Source organism: Chiloscyllium punctatum, chromosome 36 (genome assembly GCF_047496795.1).
Source record: "Chiloscyllium punctatum isolate Juve2018m chromosome 36, sChiPun1.3, whole genome shotgun sequence".
NCBI classification, from domain to species: Eukaryota; Metazoa; Chordata; class Chondrichthyes; order Orectolobiformes; family Hemiscylliidae; genus Chiloscyllium; species Chiloscyllium punctatum.
This window is the reverse complement of record NC_092774.1, coordinates 17,677,671-17,702,769: the sequence shown is the minus strand read 5'-3', so window position 1 is coordinate 17,702,769 and position 25,099 is coordinate 17,677,671. Positions and strand designations below refer to the sequence as shown.

The 25,099-nt window shown below is 59.7% G+C and overlaps 1 protein-coding gene across 1 annotated transcript in view; it reads right to left on the bottom strand.

Moving 5' to 3' along the window:
• Positions 1–10,973: 10,973 nt before the first annotated feature.
• Positions 10,974–25,099, bottom strand: part of LOC140460833 (uncharacterized) — a 41,034-nt gene continuing 26,908 nt past the window's right edge. Inside the window, exons 5-8 of the mRNA XM_072555489.1 lie at positions 24,814–24,914; positions 20,505–22,055; positions 14,296–14,502; positions 10,974–11,096 (exon numbers count right to left, since the gene is read on the bottom strand). Of these exons, the coding sequence (XP_072411590.1) occupies positions 10,989–11,096; positions 14,296–14,502; positions 20,505–22,055; positions 24,814–24,914 (1,967 nt within the window). The 3' untranslated portion in view covers positions 10,974–10,988. The remainder of the gene's footprint in view (positions 11,097–14,295; positions 14,503–20,504; positions 22,056–24,813; positions 24,915–25,099) is intronic.

Here is a 25,099-nt window from a genome sequence, read left to right as displayed (position 1 = left end):
CCCACTCTCTCTCTCTCTCTCCCCATAGCCCTGTATCGATCCCCAAACTAATCCCACTGCCCCCCCGCTCTCTCTCTCTCCCCATAGCCCTGTATTGATCCCCAAACTAATCCCACTGTCCCCCCGCTCTCTCTCTCCCCATAGCCCTGTACCAATCCCCAAACTAATCCCACTGCCCCCTGCTCTCTCTCTCCCCATAGCCCTGTACCAATCCCCAAACTAATCCCACTGTCCCCCCGCTCTCTCTCTCTCCCCATAGCCCTGTATCGATCCCCAAACTAATCCCACTGTCCCCCCGCGCTCTCTCTCTCTCCCCATAGCCCTGTACCAATCCCCAAACTAATCCCACTGTCCCCCACTCCCTCTCCCCATAGCCCTGTATCGATCCCCAAACTAATCACACTGCCCCCCACTCTCTCTCTCCCCATAGCCCTGTATCGATCCCCAAACTAATCCCACTGTCCCCCCGCGCTCTCTCTCTCTCCCCATAGCCCTGTACCAATCCCCAAAATAATCCCACTGTCCCCCCGCTCTCTCCCCATAGCCCTGTACCAATCCCCAAACTAATCCCACTGCCCCCTGCTCTCTCTCCCCATAGCCCTGTATCGGTCCCCAAACTAATCCCACTGTCCCCCACTCTCTCCCTCCCCATAGCCCTGTACTGATCCCCAAACTAATCCCACTGCCTTCCGCTCTCTCTCTCTCCCCATAGCCCTGTATCGATCCCCAAACTAATCCCACTGTCCCCCCGCTCTCTCTCTCCCCATAGACCTGTATCGATCCCCAAACTAATCCCACTGTCCCCCCGCTCTATCTCTCCCCATAGACCTGTACCAATCCCCAAACTAATCCCACTGCCCCCCGCTCTCTCTCTCTCCCCATAGCCCTGTATCCATCCCCAAACTAATCCCACTGCCCCCCGCTCTCTCTCTCCCCATAGCCCTGTATCGATCCCCAAACTAATCCCACTGCCCTCCGCTCTCTCTCTCTCCCCATAGCCCTGTACCAATCCCCAAACTAATCCCACTGTCCCCCCGCTCTCTCTCTCTCCCCATAGCCCTGTATCGATCCCCAAACTAATCCCACTGTCCCCCCGCTCTCTCTCTCCCCATAGCCCTGTACCAATCCCCAAACTAATCCCACTGTCCCCCCTCTCTCTCTCTCCCCATAGCCCTGTACCAATCCCCAAACTAATCCCACCGCCCCCCCGCTCTCTCTACCCATAGCCCTGTATCGATCCCCGAGCTAATCCCACTGTCCCCCCACTCTCTCTCTCCCCATAGCCCTGTATCGATCCCCAAACTAATCCCACTGCCCCACTCCCTCTCACAATAGCCCTGTGCCGATCCCCAAACTAATCCCACTGTCCCCCACTCTCTCTCTCTCCCCATAGCCCTGTGTCAATCCCCAAACTAATCCCACTGTCCCCCTGCTCTCTCTCCCCATAGCCCTGTATCGATCCCCAAACTAATCCCACTGTCCCCCCGCTCTCTCTCCCCATAGCCCTGTATCGATCCCCAAACTAATCCCACTGCCTCCTGCTCTCTCTCTCCCCATAGTCCTGTACCAACCCCCAAACTAATCCCACTGCCCCCCCGCTCTCTCTCCCCATAGCCCTGTACCAATCCCCAAAATAATCCCACTGCCCCCCCGCTCTCTCTCTCCCCATAGTCCTGTACCAATCCCCAAACTAATCCCACTGCCCCCTGCTCTCTCTCTCCCCACGGCCCTGCATCGGTCCCCAAACTAATCCCACTGCCCCCCGCTCTCTCTCTCCCCATAGCCCTGTACCAATCCCCAAACTAATCTCACTGCCCCCTGCTCTCTCCCTCTCCCCATAGTCCTGTATCGTACCCCAAACTAATCCCACTGTCCCCCCGCTCTCTCTCCCCATAGCCCTGTATCGATCCCCAAACTAATCCCACAGCCCCCCCCGCTCTCTCTCCCCATAGCCCTGTATCGATCCCCAAACTAATCCCACTGCCCCCCCGCTCTCTCTCTCCCCATAGCCCTGTATCAATCCCCAATCTAATCCCACTGCCCCCCACTCTCTCTCCCCATAGCCCTGTATCGGTCCCCAAACTAATCCCACTGCCCCCCGCTCTCTCTCCCCATAGCCCTGTATCGATCCCCAAACTAATCCCACTGCCCCACTCCCTCTCCCCATAGCCCTGTATCGATCCCCAAACTAATCCCACTGCCCCTCTCTCTCTCCCCATAGCCCTGTATCGATCCCCAAACTAATCCCACTGCCCCCCGCTCTCTCTCTCCCCATAGCCCTGTACCAATCCCCAAACTAATCCCACTGCCCCCCGCTCTCTCTCTCCCCATAGCCCTGTATCGATCCCCAAACTAATCCCACTGTCCCCCGCTCTCTCTCTCCCCATAGCCCTGTATCGATCCCCAAACTAATCCCACTGTCCCCTCTCTCTCTCTCCCCATAGCCCTGTATCGATCCCCAAACTAATCCCACTGTCCCCCCGCTCTCTCTCTCCCCATAGCCCTGTATCGATCCCCAAACTAATCCCACTGCCCCTCTCTCTCTCCCCATAGCCCTGTATCGATCCCCAAACTAATCCCACTGTCCCCCTGCTCTCTCTCTCCCCATAGCCCTGTATCGATCCCCAAACTAATCCCACTGCCCCCTGCTCTCTCTCTCCCCATAGCCCTGTACCAATCCGCAAACTAATCCCACTGCCCCCTGCTCTCTCTCCCCATAGCCCTGTATCGATCCCCAAACTAATCCCACTGTCCCCCGCTCTCTCTCTCCCCATAGCCCTGTATCGATCCCCAAACTAATCCCACTGTCCCCCCGCTCTCTCTCTCCCCATAGCCCTGTATCGATCCCCAAACTAATCCCACTGCCCCTCTCTCTCTCCCCATAGCCCTGTATCGATCCCCAAACTAATCCCACTGTCCCCCTGCTCTCTCTCTCCCCATAGCCCTGTATCGATCCCCAAACTAATCCCACTGCCCCCTGCTCTCTCTCCCCATAGCCCTGTATCGATCCCCAAACTAATCCCACTGCCCCCTGCTCTCTCTCCCCATAGCCCTGTATCGATCCCCAAACTAATCCCACTGTCCCCCTCTCTCTCTCTCTCTCTCTCTCCCCATTGCCCTGTACAAATCCCCAAACTAATCCCACTGCCCTCCGCTCTCTCTCTCTCCCCATAGCCCTGTACCAATCCCCAAACTAATCCCACTGCCCCCCCGCTCTATCTCTCTCCCTGTAGCCCTGTATCCATCCCCAAACTAATCCCACTGCCCCCTGCTCTCTCTCTCCCCATAGCCCTGTATCAATCCCCAAACTAATCCCACTGTCCCCCCGCTCTCTCTCTCTCCCCATAGCCCTGTATCGATCCCCAAACTAATCCCACTGTCCCCCCGCTCTCTCTCCCCATAGCCCTATATCGATCCCCAAACTAATCCCACTGCCCCACTCCCTCTCCCCATAGCCCTGTATCGATCCCCAAACTAATCCCACTGCCCCTCTCTCTCTCCCCATAGCCCTGTACCAATCCCCAAACTAATCCCACTGCCCCCCACGCTCTCTCCCCATAGCCCTGTATCAGTCCCCAAACTAATCCCACTGTCCCCCCCGCTCTCTCTCCCCATAGCCCTGTATTGATCCCCGAACTAATCCCACTGTCCCCCCGCTCTCTCTCTCTCCCCATAGCCCTGTACCAATCCCCAAACTAATCCCACTGTCCCCCCGCTCTCTCTCCCCATAGCCCTGTATCGATCCCCAAACTAATCCCACTGCCTCCTGCTCTCTCTCTCCCCATAGTCCTGTACCAACCCCCAAACTAATCCCACTGCCCCCCCCGCTCTCTCTCCCCATAGCCCTGTACCAATCCCCAAACTAATCCCACTGTCCCCTCGCTCTCTCTCCCCATAGCCCTGTACCAATCCCCAAACTAATCCCACTGCCCCCCGCTCTCTCTCTCCCCACGGCCCTGCATCGGTCCCCAAACTAATCCCACTGCCCCCCGCTCTCTCTCTCCCCATAGCCCTGTACCAATCCCCAAACTAATCTCACTGCCCCCCGCTCTCTCTCCCCATAGCCCTGTATCGATCCCCAAACTAATCCCACAGCCCCCCCTGCTCTCTCTCCCCATAGCCCTGTATCGATCCCCAAACTAATCCCACTGCCCCCCGCTCTCTCTCTCCCCATAGCGCTGTATCGATCCCCAAACTAATCCCACTGCCCCCCGCTCTCTCTCTCCCCATAGCCCAGTATCGATCCCCAAACTAATCCCACTGCCCCCCGCTCTCTCTCCCCATAGCCCTGTATCGGTCCCCAAACTAATCCCACTGCCCCCCGCTCTCTCTCCCCATAGCCCTGTATCGGTCCCCAAACTAATCCCACTGTCCCCCCTCTCTCTCTCTCTCCCCATAGCCCTGTATCGATCCCCAAACTAATCCCACTGTCCCCCCGCTCTCTCTCTCTCCCCATAGCCCTGTATCGATCCCCAAACTAATCCCACTGTCCCCCCTCTCCCTCTCCCCATAGCCCTGTATCGATCCCCAAACTAATCCCACTGTCCCCCCGCTCTCTCTCCCCATAGCCCTGTGTCAATCCCCAAACTAATCCCACTGTCCCCACTCTCTCTCTCTCCCCATAGCCCTGTATCGATCCCCAAACTAATCCCACTGCCCCCCACGCTCTCTCCCCATAGCCCTGTATCAGTCCCCAAACTAATCCCACTGTCCCCCCCGCTCTCTCTCCCCATAGCCCTGTATTGATCCCCGAACTAATCCCACTGTCCCCCCACTCTCTCTCTCCCCATAGCACTGTATCGTTCCCCAAACTAATCCCACTGCCCCACTCCCTCTCACAATAGCCCTGTGCCGATCCCCAAACTAATCCCACTGTCCCCCCGCTCTCTCTCCCCATAGCCCTGTATCGATCCCCAAACTAATCCCACTGCCTCCTGCTCTCTCTCTCCCCATAGTCCTGTACCAACCCCCAAACTAATCCCACTGCCCCCCCCGCTCTCTCTCCCCATAGCCCTGTACCAATCCCCAAACTAATCCCACTGTCCCCCCGCTCTCTCTCCCCATAGCCCTGTACCAATCCCCAAACTAATCCCACTGCCCCCCGCTCTCTCTCTCCCCACGGCCCTGCATCGGTCCCCAAACTAATCCCACTGCCCCCCGCTCTCTCTCTCCCCATAGCCCTGTACCAATCCCCAAACTAATCTCACTGCCCCCCGCTCTCTCTCCCCATAGCCCTGTATCGATCCCCAAACTAATCCCACAGCCCCCCCTGCTCTCTCTCCCCATAGCCCTGTATCGATCCCCAAACTAATCCCACTGCCCCCCGCTCTCTCTCTCCCCATAGCGCTGTATCGATCCCCAAACTAATCCCACTGCCCCCCGCTCTCTCTCTCCCCATAGCCCAGTATCGATCCCCAAACTAATCCCACTGCCCCCCGCTCTCTCTCCCCATAGCCCTGTATCGGTCCCCAAACTAATCCCACTGCCCCCCGCTCTCTCTCCCCATAGCCCTGTATCGGTCCCCAAACTAATCCCACTGTCCCCCCTCTCTCTCTCTCTCCCCATAGCCCTGTATCGATCCCCAAACTAATCCCACTGTCCCCCCGCTCTCTCTCTCTCCCCATAGCCCTGTATCGATCCCCAAACTAATCCCACTGTCCCCCCTCTCCCTCTCCCCATAGCCCTGTATCGATCCCCAAACTAATCCCACTGTCCCCCCGCTCTCTCTCCCCATAGCCCTGTGTCAATCCCCAAACTAATCCCACTGTCCCCACTCTCTCTCTCTCCCCATAGCCCTGTATCGATCCCCAAACTAATCCCACTGCCCCCCGCTCTCTCTCCCCATAGCCCTGTATCAATCCCCAAACTAATCCCACTGCCCCCCCGCTCTCTCTCTCCCCATAGCCCTGTATCGATCCCCAAACTAATCCCACTGCCCCCCGCTCTCTCTCCCCATAGCCCTGTATCGATCCCCAAACTAATCCCACTGCCCCCCGCTCTCTCTCCCCATAGACCTTTATCGATCCCCAAACTAATCCCACTGCACCCCCGCTCTCTCTCTCCCCATAGCCCTGTATCGATCCCCAAACTAATCCCACTGCTCTCTCTCTCTCCCCATAGCCCTGTATCGATCCCCAAACTAATCCCACTGCCCCCTGCTCTCTCTCTCTCCCCATAGCCCTGTACCAATCCCCAAACTAATCCCACTGTCCCCCGCTCTCTCTCCCCATAGCCCTGTACCAATCCCCAAACTAATCCCACTGCCCCCCGCTCTCTCTCTCTCCCCATAGCCCTGTATCGTTCCCCAAACTAATCCCACTGCCCCCCGCTCTCTCTCTCCCCATAGCCCTGTACCAATCCCCAAACTAATCTCACTGCCCCCCGCTCTCTCTCCCCATAGCCCTGTATCGATCCCCAAACTAATCCCACTGCCCCCCGCTCTCTCTCTCCCCATAGCCCAGTATCGATCCCCAAACTAATCCCACTGCCCCCCGCTCTCTCTCCCCATAGCCCTGTATCGGTCCCCAAACTAATCCCACTGTCCCCCCCCTCTCTCTCTCTCCCCATAGCCCTGTATCGATCCCCAAACTAATCCCACTGTCCCCCCGCTCTCTCTCTCTCCCCATAGCCCTGTATCGATCCCCAAACTAATCCCACTGTCCCCCCTCTCCCTCTCCCCATAGCCCTGTATCGATCCCCAAACTAATCCCACTGTCCCCCCGCTCTCTCTCCCCATAGCCCTGTGTCAATCCCCAAACTAATCCCACTGTCCCCACTCTCTCTCTCTCCCCATAGCCCTGTATCGATCCCCAAACTAATCCCACTGCCCCCCGCTCTCTCTCCCCATAGCCCTGTATCAATCCCCAAACTAATCCCACTGCCCCCCCCGCTCTCTCTCTCCCCATAGCCCTGTATCGATCCCCAAACTAATCCCACTGCCCCCCGCTCTCTCTCCCCATAGCCCTGTATCGATCCCCAAACTAATCCCACTGCCCCCCGCTCTCTCTCCCCATAGACCTTTATCGATCCCCAAACTAATCCCACTGCACCCCCGCTCTCTCTCCCCATAGCCCTGTACCAATCCCCAAACTAATCCCACTGCTCTCTCTCTCTCCCCATAGCCCTGTATCGATCCCCAAACTAATCCCACTGCCCCCTGCTCTCTCTCTCTCCCCATAGCCCTGTACCAATCCCCAAACTAATCCCACTGTCCCCCGCTCTCTCTCCCCATAGCCCTGTACCAATCCCCAAACTAATCCCACTGCCCCCCGCTCTCTCTCTCTCCCCATAGCCCTGTATCGTTCCCCAAACTAATCCCACTGCCCCCCGCTCTCTCTCTCCCCATAGCCCTGTACCAATCCCCAAACTAATCTCACTGCCCCCCGCTCTCTCTCCCCATAGCCCTGTATCGATCCCCAAACTAATCCCACAGCCCCCCCTGCTCTCTCTCCCCATAGCCCTGTATCGATCCCCAAACTAATCCCACTGCCCCCCGCTCTCTCTCTCCCCATAGCCCAGTATCGATCCCCAAACTAATCCCACTGCCCCCCGCTCTCTCTCCCCATAGCCCTGTATCGGTCCCCAAACTAATCCCACTGCCCCCCGCTCTCTCTCCCCATAGCCCTGTATCGGTCCCCAAACTAATCCCACTGTCCCCCCCCTCTCTCTCTCTCCCCATAGCCCTGTATCGATCCCCAAACTAATCCCACTGTCCCCCCGCTCTCTCCCTCCCCATAGCCCTGTATCGATCCCCAAACTAATCCCACTGCCCCCCTCTCTCTCTCTCTCTCTCTCCCCATAGCCCTGTATCGATCCCCAAACTAATCCCACTGCCCCCCCGCTCTATCTCTCTCCCTGTAGCCCTGTATCGATCCCCAAACTAATCCCACTGCCCCACGCTCTCTCTCCCCATAGCCCTGTACCAATCCCCAAACTAATCCCACTGTCCCCCCGCTCTCTCTCTCCCTATAGCCCTGTATCAATCCCCAAACTAATCCCACTGTCCCCCCGCTCTCTCTCTCTCCCCATAGCCCTGTATCGATCCCCAAACTAATCCCACTGCCCCCCCCTCTCTCTCTCCCTATAGCCCTGTACCGATCCCTAAACTGATCCCACTGCCCCCCGCTCTCTCTCCCCATAGCCCTGTATCGATCCCCAAACTAATCCCACTGCCCCCCCCTCTCTCTCTCCCTATAGCCCTGTATCGATCCCCAAACTAATCCCACTGTCCCCCCGCTCTCTCCCTCCCCATAGCCCTGTATCGATCCCCAAACTAATCCCACTGCCCCCCTCTCTCTCTCTCTCTCTCCCCATAGCCCTGTATCGATCCCCAAACTAATCCCACTGTCCCCCCGCTCTCTCTCTCCCTATAGCCCTGTACCGATCCCTAAACTAATCCCACTGCCCCCCCCCGCTCTCTCTCTCCCCATAGCCCTGTACCGATCCCTAAACTAATCCCACTGCCCCCCGCTCTCTCTCCCCATAGCCCTGTCCCAATCCCCAAACTAATCCCACTGTCCCCCCTCTCTCTCTCCCCATAGCCCTGTCCCAATCCCCAAACTAATCCCACTGTCCCCCCTCTCTCTCTCCCCATAGCCCTGTATCAATCCCCAAACTAATCCCACTGCCCCCCCCCGCTCTCTCTCTCCCCATAGCCCTGTATCGATCCCCAAACTAATCCCACTGCCCCCCCCGGCTCTCTCTCTCCCTATAGCCCTGTACCGATCCCTAAACTGATCCCACTGCCCCCCGCTCTCTCTCCCCATAGCCCTGTCCCAATCCCCAAACTAATCCCACTGTCCCCCCGCTCTCTCTCTCTCTCTCCCCATAGCCCTGTATCGATCCCCAAACTAATCCCACTGCCCCCCCCCGCTCTCTCTCTCCCCATAGCCCTGTATCGATCCCCAAACTAATCCCACTGCCCCCCCCCGCTCTCTCTCTCCCCATAGCCCTGTACCGATCCCTAAACTGATCCCACTGCCCCCCGCTCTCTCTCCCCATAGCCCTGTCCCAATCCCCAAACTAATCCCACTGCCCCCCGCTCTCTCTCCCCATAGCCCTGTATCGATCCCCAAACTAATCCCACTGCCCCCCGCTCTCTCTCCCCATAGCCCTGTATCGATCCCCAAACTAATCCCACTGCCCCCCGCTCTCTCTCCCCATAGCCCTGTACCGATCCCCAAACTAATCCCACTGCCCCCCGCTCTCTCTCCCCATAGCCCTGTATCGATCCCCAAACTAATCCCACTGCCCCCCGCTCTCTCTCCCCATAGCCCTGTCCCAATCCCCAAAGTCACGTTGGGTTTTGATCAAAGGGAGCAGCAGAAGGTAGTTCCAGGTTGAGACGTTACGAAGAGAAAATCTGCAAAATCACATTTTCAGTTGTGACAAGGGAATGCATTGTGTAAAACACAACAGGATCTGGCCCAGATGGGCCAATGGGCTGAGAAGGGGCAGATGGAGTTTAATTCAGATCAATGGGAGGGGCTGCATTTTGGGAAAGTAAACCTTAGCAGGACTTATCCACTTAATGGGAAGGTCCGAGGGAGTGTTACTGAACAAAGAGACCTTGGAGTGTAGGTTCATAGCTCCTTGAAAGTGGAGTCACAGGTCGATAGGAGAGTGAAGGCAGTGTTTGGTCTGGTCTCCTTTATTGGTCAGAGTATTGAGTACAGGGAGTTGGGAGGGTCATGTTGGGGCTGGACAGGACATTGGTTAGGGCACTGTTGGAATATTGTGTGTAATTCTGGTCTCCTTCCTATCGGAAAGATGTTGTGAAACTTGAAAGGGTTGAGAAAAGATTGACAAGGATGTTGTCAGGGTTGGAGGGTGTGAGCTACAGGGAGAGGCTGAACAGGCTGGGGCTGTTTTCCCCGTAGTGTCGGAGGGTGAGGGGTGACCTTATAGAGGGGTTATAAAATCACGGGGGGGACATGGATAGGGTAAATAGACAAAATCTTATCCCCCCTGGGGTGGGGGAGTCTGGAGTTAGAGGGCCGTAGGTTTAGGGTGAGAGGGGAAAGGGACCCGAGGGGCAACTTTTTCACACAGAGGGTGGTGTGTGTGCGGAATGAGCTGCCAGAGGATATGGTGGAGGCTGGTACAATTGCAACATTTAAGAGGCATTTGGATGGGTATATGAATAGGAAGGGTTTGGAGGGATATGGGCCGGGTGCTGGCAGGTGGGACTAGATTGGGTTGGGATATCTGGGTCAGCATGGACGAGTTGGACCGAAGGGTCTGTTTCCATGCTGTACGTCTCTAAGACTCGGACTCTCTGCATGAATTAACGTACCTGCCAGCACCACTGGTGGTCTCCTCAAGGCCTTGAGGAAGAGATATTCACATGAAATTACCACAAGTTATCGAGTGAACAAAGAGCTTTGTCAAACCGAAAACCAAATCCATTCCTGACGAGCGATCTGAAGCTGTGAACAGGGCTTACTTTACAGTGAGAGTTGAGTATCTGTCAGGTTATTGTTGAGGTAAAAGACAGGCACGTTTCTGTTTTCGACAATAACCATTTCAATAGGGTGTTAGCAGACAGTGACGTCCTTTTGTACTGGACTAATCCTTCAGTGAATGTATACCGACTGCCGCTTGTAGGTTCACATAGTGTCTGACATGCAGGGAAACCGAATCACGATAAAAACACAGAGGATCTATCTCTGCAACGCTCCCTCTGGGACCTGACTGGTCAAACCTCACAACCGACGAGGATGGTGACAGTACAAGAACCACACCGCAGCGAGAGCCCCGTAGCAGCACAGGATTACAAGGAGCTCAAACAGTGTGCATCAACCTTCACAAGACGCAGCAAGTCAGGCAGATCACCCACAAAGGGCAGGAGCCTGCCAGAGCCAAGGCCCAGAGGCTGACCCAGTGCACCCGTTCTCCCCCGCTGGAGCCCACTGCCTCCTCACTGATGCTGCGGTTACAAGGCTGAGGAGAGACGTGCATGCCCCAGCCCTCCCCACCCGAGAATTCACTCACCCAGGGGCATGGCTGAGTGGCTCCTGCATCAACGGCTGCCTCTGATCGACGGGTTCCACCGCACTGTCTGTCTCCAGCACCACTCTCCCAATTACCATCTCCCCCTAAACATAATGGACACTCAGGTGAGGCAGCCCACTGACAGTGCGGCCCTCCCTCAGCACCGACCCTCCGAGGGTGCGGCCCTCCCTCAGCACTGACCCTCCGACATGGCCCACTCCCTCAGCACCGACCCTCCGAGACTGCCCACTCCCTCAGCACTGACCCTCCGACAGTGCGGCCCTCGCTCAGCACTCACCCTCGGACATGCCCACTCCCTCAGCACTGACCCTCCGACAGTGCCCACTCCCTCAGCACTGACCCTCCGACAGTGCGGCACTCCCTCAGCACTGACCCTCCGACAGTGCCCACTCCCTCAGCACTGATCCTCCCACAGTGCCCACTCCCTCAGCCCTGACCCTCACACAGCGCCCACTCCCTCAGCCCTGACCCTCACACAGTGCCCACTCCCTCAGCACTGACCCTCCGACAGGGCCCACTCCCTCAGCACTGACCCTCCGACAGTGCCCACTTCCTCAGCCCTGACCCTCACACAGTGCCCACTCCCTCAGCCCTGACCCTCACACAGCGCCCACTCCCTCAGCCCTGACCCTCACACAGTGCCCACTCCCTCAGCACTGACCCTCCGACAGTGCCCACTCCCTCAGCACTGACCCTTCGACAGGGCCCACTCCCTCAGCACTGACCCTCCGACAGGGCCCACTCCCTCAGCGCTGATCCTCCGACAGGGCCCACTCCCTCAGCGCTGACCCTCTGACAGTGCCCCCTCCCTCAGCACTGACCCTCCGACAGTGCCCCCTCCCTCAGCACTGACCCTCCGACAGTGCCCACTCCCTCAGCAATGACCCTCCGACAGTGCGGCACTCCCTCAGCACTGACCCTCCGACAGTGCGGTACTCCCTCAGCACTGACCCTCCGACAGTGCGGCGCTCCCTCAGCACTGACCCTCCGACAGTGCCCACTCCTTCAGCACCGACCCTCCGACAGTGCGGCCCTCGCTCAGCACTGACCCTCCGACAGTGCGGCCCTCCCTCAGCACTGACCCTCCGACAGTACCCACTCCCTCAGCACTGACCCTCCGACAGGGCCCACTCCCTCAGCACTGACCCTCCGACAGGGCCCACTCCCTCAGCACTGACCCTCCGACAGGGCCCACTCCCTCAGCACTGATCCTCCGACAGGGCCAACTCCCTCAGCACTGATCCTCCGACAGGGCCCACTCCCTCAGCGCTGACCCTCCGACAGTGCCCACTCCCTCAGCACTGATCCTCCGACAGGGCCCACTCCCTCAGCGCTGACCCTCCGACAGTGCCCACTCCCTCAGCACTGATCCTCCGACAGTGCGGCACTCCCTCAGCACTGACCCTCCGACAGTGCGGCACTCCCTCAGCACTGACCCTCCGACAGTGCCCACTCCCTCAGCACTGACCCTCCGACAGTGCGGCACTCCCTCAGCCCTGACCCTCACACAGTGCCCACTCCCTCAGCACTGACCCTCCGACAGGGCCCACTCCCTCAGCACTGACCCTCCGACAGGGCCCACTCCCTCAGCGCTGATCCTCCGACAGGGCCCACTCCCTCAGCGCTGACCCTCCGACAGTGCCCCCTCCCTCAGCACTGACCCTCCGACAGTGCCCCCTCCCTCAGCACTGACCCTCCGACAGTGCCCACTCCCTCAGCACTGACCCTCCGACAGTGCGGCACTCCCTCAGCACTGACCCTCTGACAGTGCCCACTCCCTCAGCAATGACCCTCCGACAGTGCGGCACTCCCTCAGCACTGACCCTCCGACAGTGCGGTACTCCCTCAGCACTGACCCTCCGACAGTGCGGCGCTCCCTCAGCACTGACCCTCCGACAGTGCCCACTTCTTCAGCACCGACCCTCCGACAGTGCGGCCCTCGCTCAGCACTGACCCTCCGACAGTGCCCACTCCCTCAGCACTGACCCTCCGACAGTACCCACTCCCTCAGCACTGACCCTCCGACAGTACCCACTCCCTCAGCACTGACCCTCCGACAGGGCCCACTCCCTCAGCACTGACCCTCCGACAGGGCCCACTCCCTCAGCACTGATCCTCCGACAGGGCCCACTCCCTCAGCACTGATCCTCCGACAGGGCCCACTCCCTCAGCGCTGACCCTCCGACAGTGCCCACTCCCTCAGCACTGATCCTCCGACAGGACCCACTCCCTCAGCGCTGACCCTCCGACAGTGCCCACTCCCTCAGCACTGATCCTCCGACAGTGCGGCACTCCCTCAGCACTGACCCTCCGACAGTGCGGCACTCCCTCAGCACTGACCCTCCGACAGTGCCCACTCCCTCAGCACTGACCCTCCGACAGTGCCCACTCCCTCAGCACTAACCCTCCGACAGTGCTGCACTCCCTCAGCACTGACCCTCCGACAGTGCGGTACTCCCTCAGCACTGACCCTCTGACAGTGTCCACTCCCTCAGCACTGACCCTCCGACAGTGCGGCGCTCCCTCAGCACTGACCCTCCGACAGTGCCCACTCCTTCAGCACTGACCCTACGACAGTGCGGCCCTCGCTCAGCACTGACCCTCTGACAGTGCGGCCCTCGCTCAGCACTCACCCTCGGACATGCCCACTCCCTCAGCACTGACCCTCCCACAGTGCCCACTCCCTCAGCACTGACCCTCCGACAGTGCCCACTCCCTCAGCACTGATCCTCCCACAGTGCCCACTCCCTCAACACTGACCCTCCGACAGGGCCCACTCCCTCAACACTGACCCTCCGACAGGGCCCACTCCCTCAGCACTCACCCTCGGACATGCCCACTCCCTCAGCACTGACCCTCCCACAGTGCCCACTCCCTCAGCACTGACCCTCCGACAGGGCCCACTCCCTCAGCACTGATCCTCCCACAGTGCCCACTCCCTCAGCACTGACCCTCCCGACAGGGCCCACTCCCTCAGGACTGACCCTCCGACAGTGCGGCCCTCCCTCAGCACTGACCCTCCGACAGGGCCCACTCCCTCAGCACTGACCCTCCCACAGTGCCCACTCCCTCAGCACTGACCCTCCGACAGGGCCCACTCCCTCAGCACTGATCCTCCCACAGTGCCCACTCCCTCAGCCCTGACCCTCACACAGCACCCGCTCCCTCAGCCCTGACCCTCCGACAGTGCCCACTCCCTCAGCCCTGACCCTCACACAGCGCCCACTCCCTCAGCGCTGACCCTCACACAGCGTCCACTCCCTCAGCGCTGACCCTGCGTACCTCTGTCCCCTCCAGAGGTAATGATCTGTGCCGTTTCCCTGCAGGGGGCTCAGTTAGAGGGGAGCTGGATTCCTTCTGCTTCCGTCCACTCCGGGAGCTGTTCGATCGCACATTCTCAGGGTCTGGTTTGTAGTGTCCTGCAGGTGCTGAGCGCCAGGTCTCACTACTGTCTCTGTGGGAGGCTGTGTGTCGTTCTGGACTCGGGGACTGAGGAACACACAAATACAACCTGTTACCCCACCTCTGGGAGAGAGACGCTCCCCATTCACAGAGTCGGCACGCGGGCTGAGAGCATTCCTACCCCATTTACCCCCCCCCCCGCAACAGGAGGCCGGAGGGTACCCCCACACAGAGAGGGCAGGGGGGTCAGAGATACACACACACCCCACACACACGGAGAGGTCAGGGGGTCAGAGATACACTCACACCCCCCCCCCCACAGAGAGGTCAGGGGGTCAGAGATACACCACCCACCCACACGGAGAGGTCAGGGGGTCAGAGATACACACACACCCCACATGGAGAGGTCAGGGGGTCAGAGATACACACACACCGCCCCCCACACGGAGAGGTCAGGGGGTCAGAGATACACACACACCGCCCCCCACACGGAGAGGTCAGGGGGTCAGAGATACACACACCTCCCCCCCCACACAGAGAGGTCAGGGGGTCAGAGATACACCCCCCCACACACAGAGAGGTCAGGGGGTCAGAGATACACACACACCCCACATGGAGAGGTCAGGGGGTCAGAGATACACACACACCGCCCCCCACACGGAGAGGTCAGGGGGTCAGAGATACACACACACCGCCCCCCACACGGAGAGGTCAGGGGGTCAGAGATACACACACCTCCCCCCCCCACACAGAGAGGTCAGGGGGTCAGAGATACACCCCCCCACACACAGAGAGGTCAGGGGGTCAGAGATACACACACTCCCCCCACACGGAGAGGTCAGGGGGTCAGAGATACACACACCTCCCCCCCCACACGGAGAGGTCAGGGGGTCAGAGATACACACACTCCCCCCACACGGAGAGGTCAGGGGGTCAGAGATACACACACCTCCCCACCCACACGGAGAGGTCAGGGGGTCAGAGATACACACACACCGCCCCCCACACGGAGAGGTCAGGGGGTCAGAGATACACACACCTCCCCCCCCACATGGAGAGGTCAGGGGGTCAGAGATACACCACCCACCCACACGGAGAGGTCAGGGGGTCAGAGATACACACACACCCCACATGGAGAGGTCAGGGGGTCAGAGATACACACACCTCCCCCCCCACACGGAGAGGTCAGGGGGTCAGAGATACACACACACCGCCCCCCACACAGAGAGGTCAGGGGGTCAGAGATACACACACCTCCCCCCCCACACAGAGAGGTCAGGGGGTCAGAGATACACACACCTCCCCCCACCACACGGAGAGGTCAGGGGGTCAGAGATACACCCCCCACCACACGGAGAGGTCAGGGGGTCAGAGATACACACACCCCCCCCCCCCACACGGAGAAGTCAGGGGGTCAGAGATACACACACACCCCCCCCCACAGAGAGGTCAGGGGGTCAGAGATACACACACCTCCCCCCCCACACGGAGAGGTCAGGGGGTCAGAGATACACACACACCCCACACACACGGAGAGGTCAGGGGGTCAGAGATACACACACACCCCCCCCCACAGAGAGGTCAGGGGGTCAGAGATACACCCCCCACCACACGGAGAGGTCAGGGGGTCAGAGATACACCCCCCCCCACACAGAGAGGTCAGGGGGTAAGAGATACACACCTCCCCCCACCACACGGAGAGGTCAGGGGGTCAGAGATACACCCCCCCCCACACAGAGAGGTCAGGGGGTAAGAGATACACACCTCCCCCCACCACACGGAGAGGTCAGGGGGTCAGAGATACACCCCCCACCACACGGAGAGGTCAGGGGGTAAGAGATACACACACACCCACCCACACGGAGAGGTCAGGGGGTCAGAGATACACACACCTCCCCCCCCCACACGGAGAGGTCAGGGGGTCAGAGATACACACACACCGCCCCCCACACGGAGAGGTCAGGGGGTCAGAGATACACACACACCCCCCCCCCACACAGAGAGGTCAGGGGGTCAGAGATACACACACACCCCCCCCCACAGAGAGGTCAGGGGGTCAGAGATACACACACACCCCCCCCCACAGAGAGGTCAGGGGGTCAGAGATACACCACCCACCCACACGGAGAGGTCAGGGGGTCAGAGATACACACACACCCCACATGGAGAGGTCAGGGGGTCAGAGATACACACACCTCCCCCCCACACGGAGAGGTCAGGGGGTCAGAGATACACACACACACCCCCACACGGAGAGGTCAGGGGGTCAGAGATACACACACCCCCCCACAGAGAGGTCAGGGGGTCAGAGATACACACACACACCCCCACACGGAGAGGTCAGGGGGTCAGAGATACACACACACCGCCCCCCCCACAGAGAGGTCAGGGGGTCAGAGATACACACACACCCCCACACAGAGAGGTCAGGGGGTCAGAGATACACACACACCCCCCCCCACACGGAGAGGTCAGGGGGTCAGAGATACACACACACCCCCCCCCACAGAGAGGTCAGGGGGTCAGAGATACACACACACCCCCCCCCCCCACAGAGAGGTCAGGGGGTCAGAGATACACCACCCACCCACACGGAGAGGTCAGGGGGTCAGAGATACACACACACCCCACATGGAGAGGTCAGGGGGTCAGAGATACACACACCCCTCCCCACACGGAGAGGTCAGGGGGTCAGAGATACACACACACCCCACACGGAGAGGTCAGGGGGTCAGAGATACACACACACCCCACACGGAGAGGTCAGGGGGTCAGAGATACACACACTCCCCCCACACGGAGAGGTCAGGGGGTCAGAGATACACACACACCCCACATGGAGAGGTCAGGGGGTCAGAGATACACACACCTCCCCCCCCACACAGAGAGGTCAGGGGGTCAGAGATACACCCCCCCACACACAGAGAGGTCAGGGGGTCAGAGATACACCCCCCACCACACGGAGAGGTCAGGGGGTCAGAGATACACACACACCCCCCCCCACACGGAGAGGTCAGGGGGTCAGAGGGTGCCCACACGGAGAGGTCAGGGGGTCAGAGATACACACACACCTCCCCACACGGAGAGGTCAGGGGGTCAGAGATACACCACCCACCCACACGGAGAGGTCAGGGGGTCAGAGATACACCCCCCACCCACACGGAGAGGTCAGGGGGTCAGAGATACACACACCACTCCCCATGCGGAGAGTTAGGGGGTCAGAGATACACACACAACCCCCACACGGAGAGTTCAGGGGGTCAGAGGGTGCCCACACGGAGAGGTCAGGGGGTCAGAGATACACCCCCCACCACACGGAGAGGTCAGGGGGTCAGAGATACACCCCCCACCACACGGAGAGGTCAGGGGGTCAGAGATACACCCCCCACCCACACGGAGAGGTCAGGGGGTCAGAGATACACACACCACTCCCCATGCGGAGAGGTCAGGGGGTCAGAGATACACACACAACCCCCACATGGAGAGGTCAGGGGGTCAGAGATACACACATCCCTCCCCACACGGAGAGGTCAGGGGGTCAGAGGGTGCCCACACGGAGAGGTCAGGGGGTCAGAGATACTCACATCCCTCCCCACACGGAGAGGTCAGGGGGTCAGAGGGTGCCCACACGGAGAGGTCAGGGGGTCAGAGATACACACCTCCCCCCACACGGAGAGGTCAGGGGGTCAGAGGGCGCCCACACGGAGAAATCAGGGGGTCAGAGGGTGCCCACACGGAGAGGTCAGGGGGTCAGAGATACACACACCCCCCCACACAGAGAGGTCAGGGGGTCAGAGATACACACACACCCCACACACGGAGAGGTCAGGGGGTCAGAGATACACACACACCCCACACACGGAGGGGTCAGAGGGTGCCCACACGGAGAGGTCAGGGGGTCAGAGATACACACCTCCCCCTCACACAGTGAGGTCAGGGGGTCAGAGGGCGCCCACACGGAGAGGTCAGGGGGTCAGAGATACACACACCCCTCCCCACACGGAGAGGTCAGGGGTCAGAGATACACACCCCCCCCCACACGGAGAGGTCAGGGGGTCAGAGATACACACACTCCCCCCACACACGCGGAGAGGTCAGGGGGTCAGAGATACACACACTCCCCCCACACACGCGGAGAGGTCAGGGGGTCAGAGATACACACACACCCCTCCCCACACAGAGAGGTCAGGGGGTCAGAGATACACACACACCCCCCACACGGAGAGGTCAGGGGGTCAGAGATACACATACCTCTCCCCCCACACACACGGAGAGGTCAGGGGGTCAGAGATACACACACACACCCCCACACGGAGAGGTCAGGGGGTCAGAGATACACACACTCCCCCCCACACACGCGGAGAGGTCAGGGGGTCAGAGATACACACACACACCCCCACACGGAGAGGTCAGGGGGTCAGAGATACACATACCTCTCCCCCTACACACGCGGAGAGGTCAGGGGGTCAGAGATACACACACACCCCCCACACGGAGAGGTCAGGGGGTCAGAGATACACACACTCCCCCCACACACGCGGAGAGGTCAGGGGGTCAGAGATACACACACACACCCCCCACACGGTGAGGTCAGGGGGTCAGAGATACTCACACCCCTCCCCATGCGGAGAGGTCAGGGGGTCAGAGGGCGCCCACACGGAGAGGTCAGGGGGTCAGAGATACTCACACTCCCACCACAGGGAGAGGTCAGGGGGTCAGAGATACACACTCCCCTCCCCATGCGGAGAGGTCAGGAGGTCAGACGGCGCCCACACGGAGAGGTCAGGGGGTCAGAGGGCGCACACACGGTGAGGTCAGGGGGTCAGAGGGTGCCCACACGGAGAGGTCAGGGGGTCAGAGATACACACCTCCCCCCACACGGAGAGGTCAGGGGGTCAGAGGGCGCCCACACAGAGAGGTCAGGGGGTCAGAGGGCGCCCACATGGAGAGGTCAGGGGTCAGAGATACACACACCCCTCCCCACACGGAGAGGTCAGGGGATGAGAGATACACACACACCCCCCACACGGAGAGGTCAGGGGGTCAGAGATACGCACACCCCTCCCCACGCGGAGAGGTCAGGGGGTCAGAGGGTGCCCACACGGAGAGGTCAGGGGGTCAGAGGGTGCCCACACGGAGAGGTCAGGGGGTCAGAAGGCGCCCACACGGAGAGGTCGGGAGTCAGAGGGCGCCCACACGGAGAGGTCGGGAGTCAGAGGGCGCCCACACGGAGAGGTCGGGAGTCAGAGGGCGCCCACACGGAGAGGTCAGGCAGTCAGAGATGCACACACCCACCCACACGGAGAGGTCAGGGGGTCAGAGATACACACACCCCCCCACACGGAGAGGTCAGGGGGTCAGAGGGCGCCCACACGGAGAGGTCAGGGGGTCAGAGATACACACACCCCTCCCCACACGGAGAGGTCAGGGGGTCAGAGATACACAACCCCCCCCCACAGAGAGGTCAGGGGATCAGAGATACACACCCCCCCCCCCCCACACGGAGAGGTCAGGGGGTCAGAGATACACACACCCCCCCACACGGAGAGGTCAGGGGGTCAGAGATACACACACTCCCCCCACACGGTGAGGTCAGGGGGTCAGAGATACACACACCCCCCCCCACACACACTGAGAGGTCAGGGGGTCAGAGATACACACACCCCCCCACACGGAGAGGTCAGGGGGTCAGAGATACACACCTCCCCCTCACACAGTGAGGTCAGGGGGTCAGAGGGCGCCCACACGGAGAGGTCAGGGGGTCAGAGATACACACACCCCTCCCCACACGGAGAGGTCAGGGGGTCAGAGATACACACCCCCCCCCACACGGAGAGGTCAGGGGGTCAGAGATACACACCTCCCCCTCACACAGTGAGGTCAGGGGGTCAGAGGGTGCCCACACGGAGAGGTCAGGGGGTCAGAGATACACACCTCCCCCTCACACAGTGAGGTCAGGGGGTCAGAGGGTGCCCACACGGTGAGGTCAGGGGGCCAGAGGGCTCCCACACGGAGAGATCAGGCGGTGAGATGGTTTTCCACCCCCCCCACTCCCCTAACTGACGGAGTGTCCCAGCACAGGCACCTACCTTGGGCTCACTGGATGAGGAGCTTGTCCTGCAGCGGGAATTGGAGCTGGACGAGGAGCTGGAGGATGAAGATGAGGAGGAGTGCGCTCTCCCCCTGGAGCTGCAGGTGGGACGTGAGGTAACGCTCTCCCCTTGGCATCGCTCACTGGCCTTCTGTGCCCGTTCTGAGGGGGTCTGTGGGCACTGCCCGGCCTCAGGGAGGTTAGTGAGGGTCCGCTCCTGGCTCAGTGAGTGATCCTCAGGACGGGGATTCCCCTCGGACACGGCCTTACCCGCAGCTGCTGATGGGGCAGACACAGACACAGACTGGACTTCCCCACCCTGGCTGTGGGCAGACGCTGTCTGCTCCTTAACCGTCTGGGATTTCTCCGGCTCTCTGTCCCCCTTATCTGTCTGGCCAGGACCAGACGCTGTCTGCTCCTTAACTGTCTGGGATTTCTCCGGCTCTCTGTCCCCCTTATCTGTCTGGCCAGGACCGGACGCTGTCTGCTCCCTAACCGTCTGGGATTTCTCCGGCTCTCTGTCCCCCTTATCTGTCTGGCCAGGACCGGACGCTGTCTGCTCCCTAACTGTCTGGGATTTCTCCGGCTCTCTGTCCCCCTTATCTGTCTGGCCAGGACCGGACGCTGTCTGCTCCCTAACTGTCTGGGATTTCTCCGGCTCTCTGTCCCTGTTATCTGTCTGGCCAGGACTAGACGCTGTCTGCTCCTTAACTGTCTGGGATTTCTCCGGCTCTCTGTCCCCACTGCCTGTCTGAGTTAGTGCAGACGGTGTCTGCTCCTTAACCTCCTGGGATTTCTCCGGCTCTCTGTCCCTGTTATCTGTCTGGCCAGGACTAGACGCTGTCTGCTGCTTAACTTCCTGGGATTTCTCTGTCTCTGCATCCCCCTTGTGTGTCTGGGGCAGTGTAGATGGTGTCTGCTCCTTAACCTCCGGGGATTTCTCCGTCTCTCTGTCCCCCTTGTGTGTCTGGGGCAGTGCAGATGGTGTCTGATCCTTGACGGGGTGGGGTTTCTCCGTCTCTGCGTCCCCCTTGTGTGTCTGGGGCAATGCAGACAGTGCCGGGTCACTGCCGGTCGCACCTCCCAGGGGTTCCCTGGCTCTCCCTGCAGGGGATGGGGCCCGTCCCTCAGAGACCGGGGGACGGGAGCTCGGGGCCTGATCTCGGCTCGGCGAGTCTTGCGCTCCCCCCTGGCAGCGATCGGAGGGGGCAGCAGCTGACCTGCTGTGCTCACGCCCCCCGGACCACCTCCTGCGTTCGGGGGGACACTCCTCTCCCTGGGACTGGGGGGCGGTGGGCCCAGCTCCATGGAGGCTCCGCTGCAGCTTGGCCGGGGCAGCTCTGGGCCTGGGGGGTGACGGTGGGGGGGAGGAGGTGGAGCGGGAGGGAGAGGGCGGGGGCCGACTGCCCGCGGCTTGGGGATTCTGGCACCCTCTCGCGCCCCCCGTCCCGTCTCTGGGCAACACCTCCTCTTCCTCCGAGTCATGGCCTCCTTCCTCCTCGGTCTTCCGCGGCTCCCTCGTGATCGCTGCAGACCCCTCCTCCTCTTCCTTTGGTTTCCGTGAGATCAGGGTGGGGGGAGAGGGGGAGAAGGGCGGGGGGCAGGGGGGGGGTCAGAGAGCAGACAACGAAAGACAGGGGTTAGCTGCGGCAGGACGGGAGAGGGAGTTCCCAACACCTGGAGCTGAACACAAGGCATGGCCCAGAGCGACAGCCACTGTCCGGCTCCCTCTGTTCGCCAACCTGATTCCCACAAGGAGACCCCCCCCCACCCCAGGGGGAAAAGACCTTGTCTATTTACCCTATCCATGTCCCCCCCGTGATTTTATAACCCTCTAGTTCTGGGCTCCCCCACCCCAGGGGGAAAAGACCTTGTCTATTTACCCTATCCATGTCCCCCCTCGTGATTTTATAACCCTCTAGTTCTGGGCTCCCCCACCCCAGGGGGAAAAGACCTTGTCTATTTACCCTATCCATGTCCCCCCCGTGATTTTATAACCCTCTAGTTCTGGGCTCCCCCACCCCAGGGGGAAAAGACCTTGTCTATTTACCCTATCCATGTCCCCCTCGTGATTTTATAACCCTCTAGTTCTGGGCTCCCCCACCCCAGGGGGGAAAAGACCTTGTCTATTTACCCTATCCATGTCCCCCCCGTGATTTTATAACCCTCTAGTTCTGGGCTCCCCCACCCCAGGGGGGAAAAGACCTTGTCTATTTACCCTATCCATGTCCCCCCCCCCCCCCGTGATTTTATAACCCTCTAGTTCTGGGCTCCCCCACCCCAGGGGGAAAAGACCTTGTCTATTTACCCTATCCATGTCCCCCCTCGTGATTTTATAACCCTCTAGTTCTGGGCTCCCCCACCCCAGGGGGAAAAGACCTTGTCTATTTACCCTATCCATGTCCCCCCCGTGATTTTATAACCCTCTAGTTCTGGGCTCCCCCACCCCAGGGGGAAAAGACCTTGTCTATTTACCCTATCCGTGTCCCCCCCGTGATTTTATAACCCTCTAGTTCTGGGCTCCCCCACCCCAGGGGGAAAAGACCTTGTCTATTTACCCTATCCATGTCCCCCCCCGTGATTTTATAACCCTCTAGTTCTGGGCTCCCCCCACCCCAGGGGGAAAAGACCTTGTCTATTTACCCTATCCGTGTCCCCCCCGTGATTTTATAACCCTCTAGTTCTGGGCTCCCCCACCCCAGGGGGAAAAGACCTTGTCTATTTACCCTATCCATGTCCCCCTCGTGATTTTATAACCCCCTAGTTAGGGGCTCCCCCACCCCAGAAGGAAAAGACCGTGTCTATTTACCCTATCCATTCCCCCTCGTGATTTTATAACCCCTCTAGTTCTGGGCTCCCCCACTCCAGGGGGAAAAGACCGTGTCTATTTACCCTATCCATTCCCCCTCGTGATTTTATAACCCCTCTATAAGGTCACCCATCAGCCTCCGATGCTCCAGTGAAAACAGGCCCAGCCTCTCCCTGGACTCACACCCTCCGACCCTGGCAATTCCCTGTTAAGCCTCTGCAGTTAACAGAAAGACTAGACTCATACTGGGATACTTTGATTTCCCGGGACCTTCCCATCCCTGAACCACCCGCCTTTTACACACCACGATGAACAAACATGCCCCTTCAGAAAACCTCCGCGATTCGGGGCGACAAGGTGGGCTCAACGGTTAGTGCCACTGCCACACGGCACCAAGGATCTGGGTTCGATTCCACCCTCAGAGCGACTGTCTGTCTGTGTGCAAGTTTGCACATTCTCCCAGTGTCTGTGTGGGTTACCTCCCACAGTCCAAAGATGGGCAGGTTAGGGTGGATTGGCCGTGCTAAATTACCCATAGTGCCCCAGGGATGTGCAGGTTAGGGTGGGATTGGCCGTGCTAAATTACCCATAGTGCCCCAGGGATGTGCAGGTTCGGGTGGATTGGCCGTGCTAAATTACCCATAGTGCCCAGGGATGTGCAGGTTAGGGTGGATTGGCCGTGCTAAATTACCCATAGTGCCCAGAGATGTACATGTTAGGGTGGGATTGGCCATGCTAAATTACCCATAGTGCCCAGAGATGTGCAGGTTAGGGTGGATTGGCCGTGCTACCTTACCCATAGTGCCCAGGGATGTGCAGGTTACAGTGGACTGGCCTTGCTAAATTACCCATAGTGCCCAGGGATGTGCAGGGTAGGGTGGGATTGGCCGTGCTAAATTGCCCATAGTGCCCAGGGATGTGCAGGGTAGGGTGGGATTGGCCGTGCTAAATTACCCATAGTGCCCCAGGGATGTGCAGGTTAGGGTGGATTGGCCATGCTAAATTAACCATAGAGACCAGGGATGTGCAGGTTAGGGTGGGATTGGCCGTGCTAAATTCCCCATAGTGCCCAGGGATGTGCAGGTTAGGGTGGGATCCGACCGTGTAAATTCCCCATAGTGCCCCAGGGATGTGCAGGACTAAGGTGTGTTAGTCAGGGTCAATGTGGAGCAATAGCAGTAGGGGAATGGGTGTGGATGGGTTACTCCTCAGAGGGTTGGACTGGACTGGTTGGGCCAAAGGGCCTGTTTCCACACTGCAGGGATTTGATGGATGCGTGTCCCGTCAGTTCAGACTGGCTGGTGTCTGTTCATGGGTCTCGCTGTGTCTGGTTAATCACACGAGAGAGATCCTGATGGACAATGGGCTGACCAGAGAGAGTTGAGGCCTCTCTCTCCCTCTCTCTCTCTCCCGTTGGTTCTGAGAGGGGTACAGGGTGCTGGCGAGGCTATAGTGGTCACACCGCAGGGGTTACAGACGGGTATAAAGGAGCCGTTACCTGCTCTGTTGGTTGGGTGTGGGGTACACCATCATCGCCCTCAGGCCTATCCTCCTGTGATGGCTCCTTCCCTTCGGACATCAGGGATGAAGCATAGCTGTCTGTGCATAAAGAGAGACCATGGTTAATGATGGAGAGAGGGGAACCGTGAGCAGACAACTCACTCTCTCGCTCCCCAGCAATTTACTCACTCTCTCGGTCTCTTTCTCTCTTTCCTCTGCATTTACACTCTCTCTCTCTCTCTCTCGGTTTACTATTTCTTCTCCCAAGTCCAGTATCCCCCTGT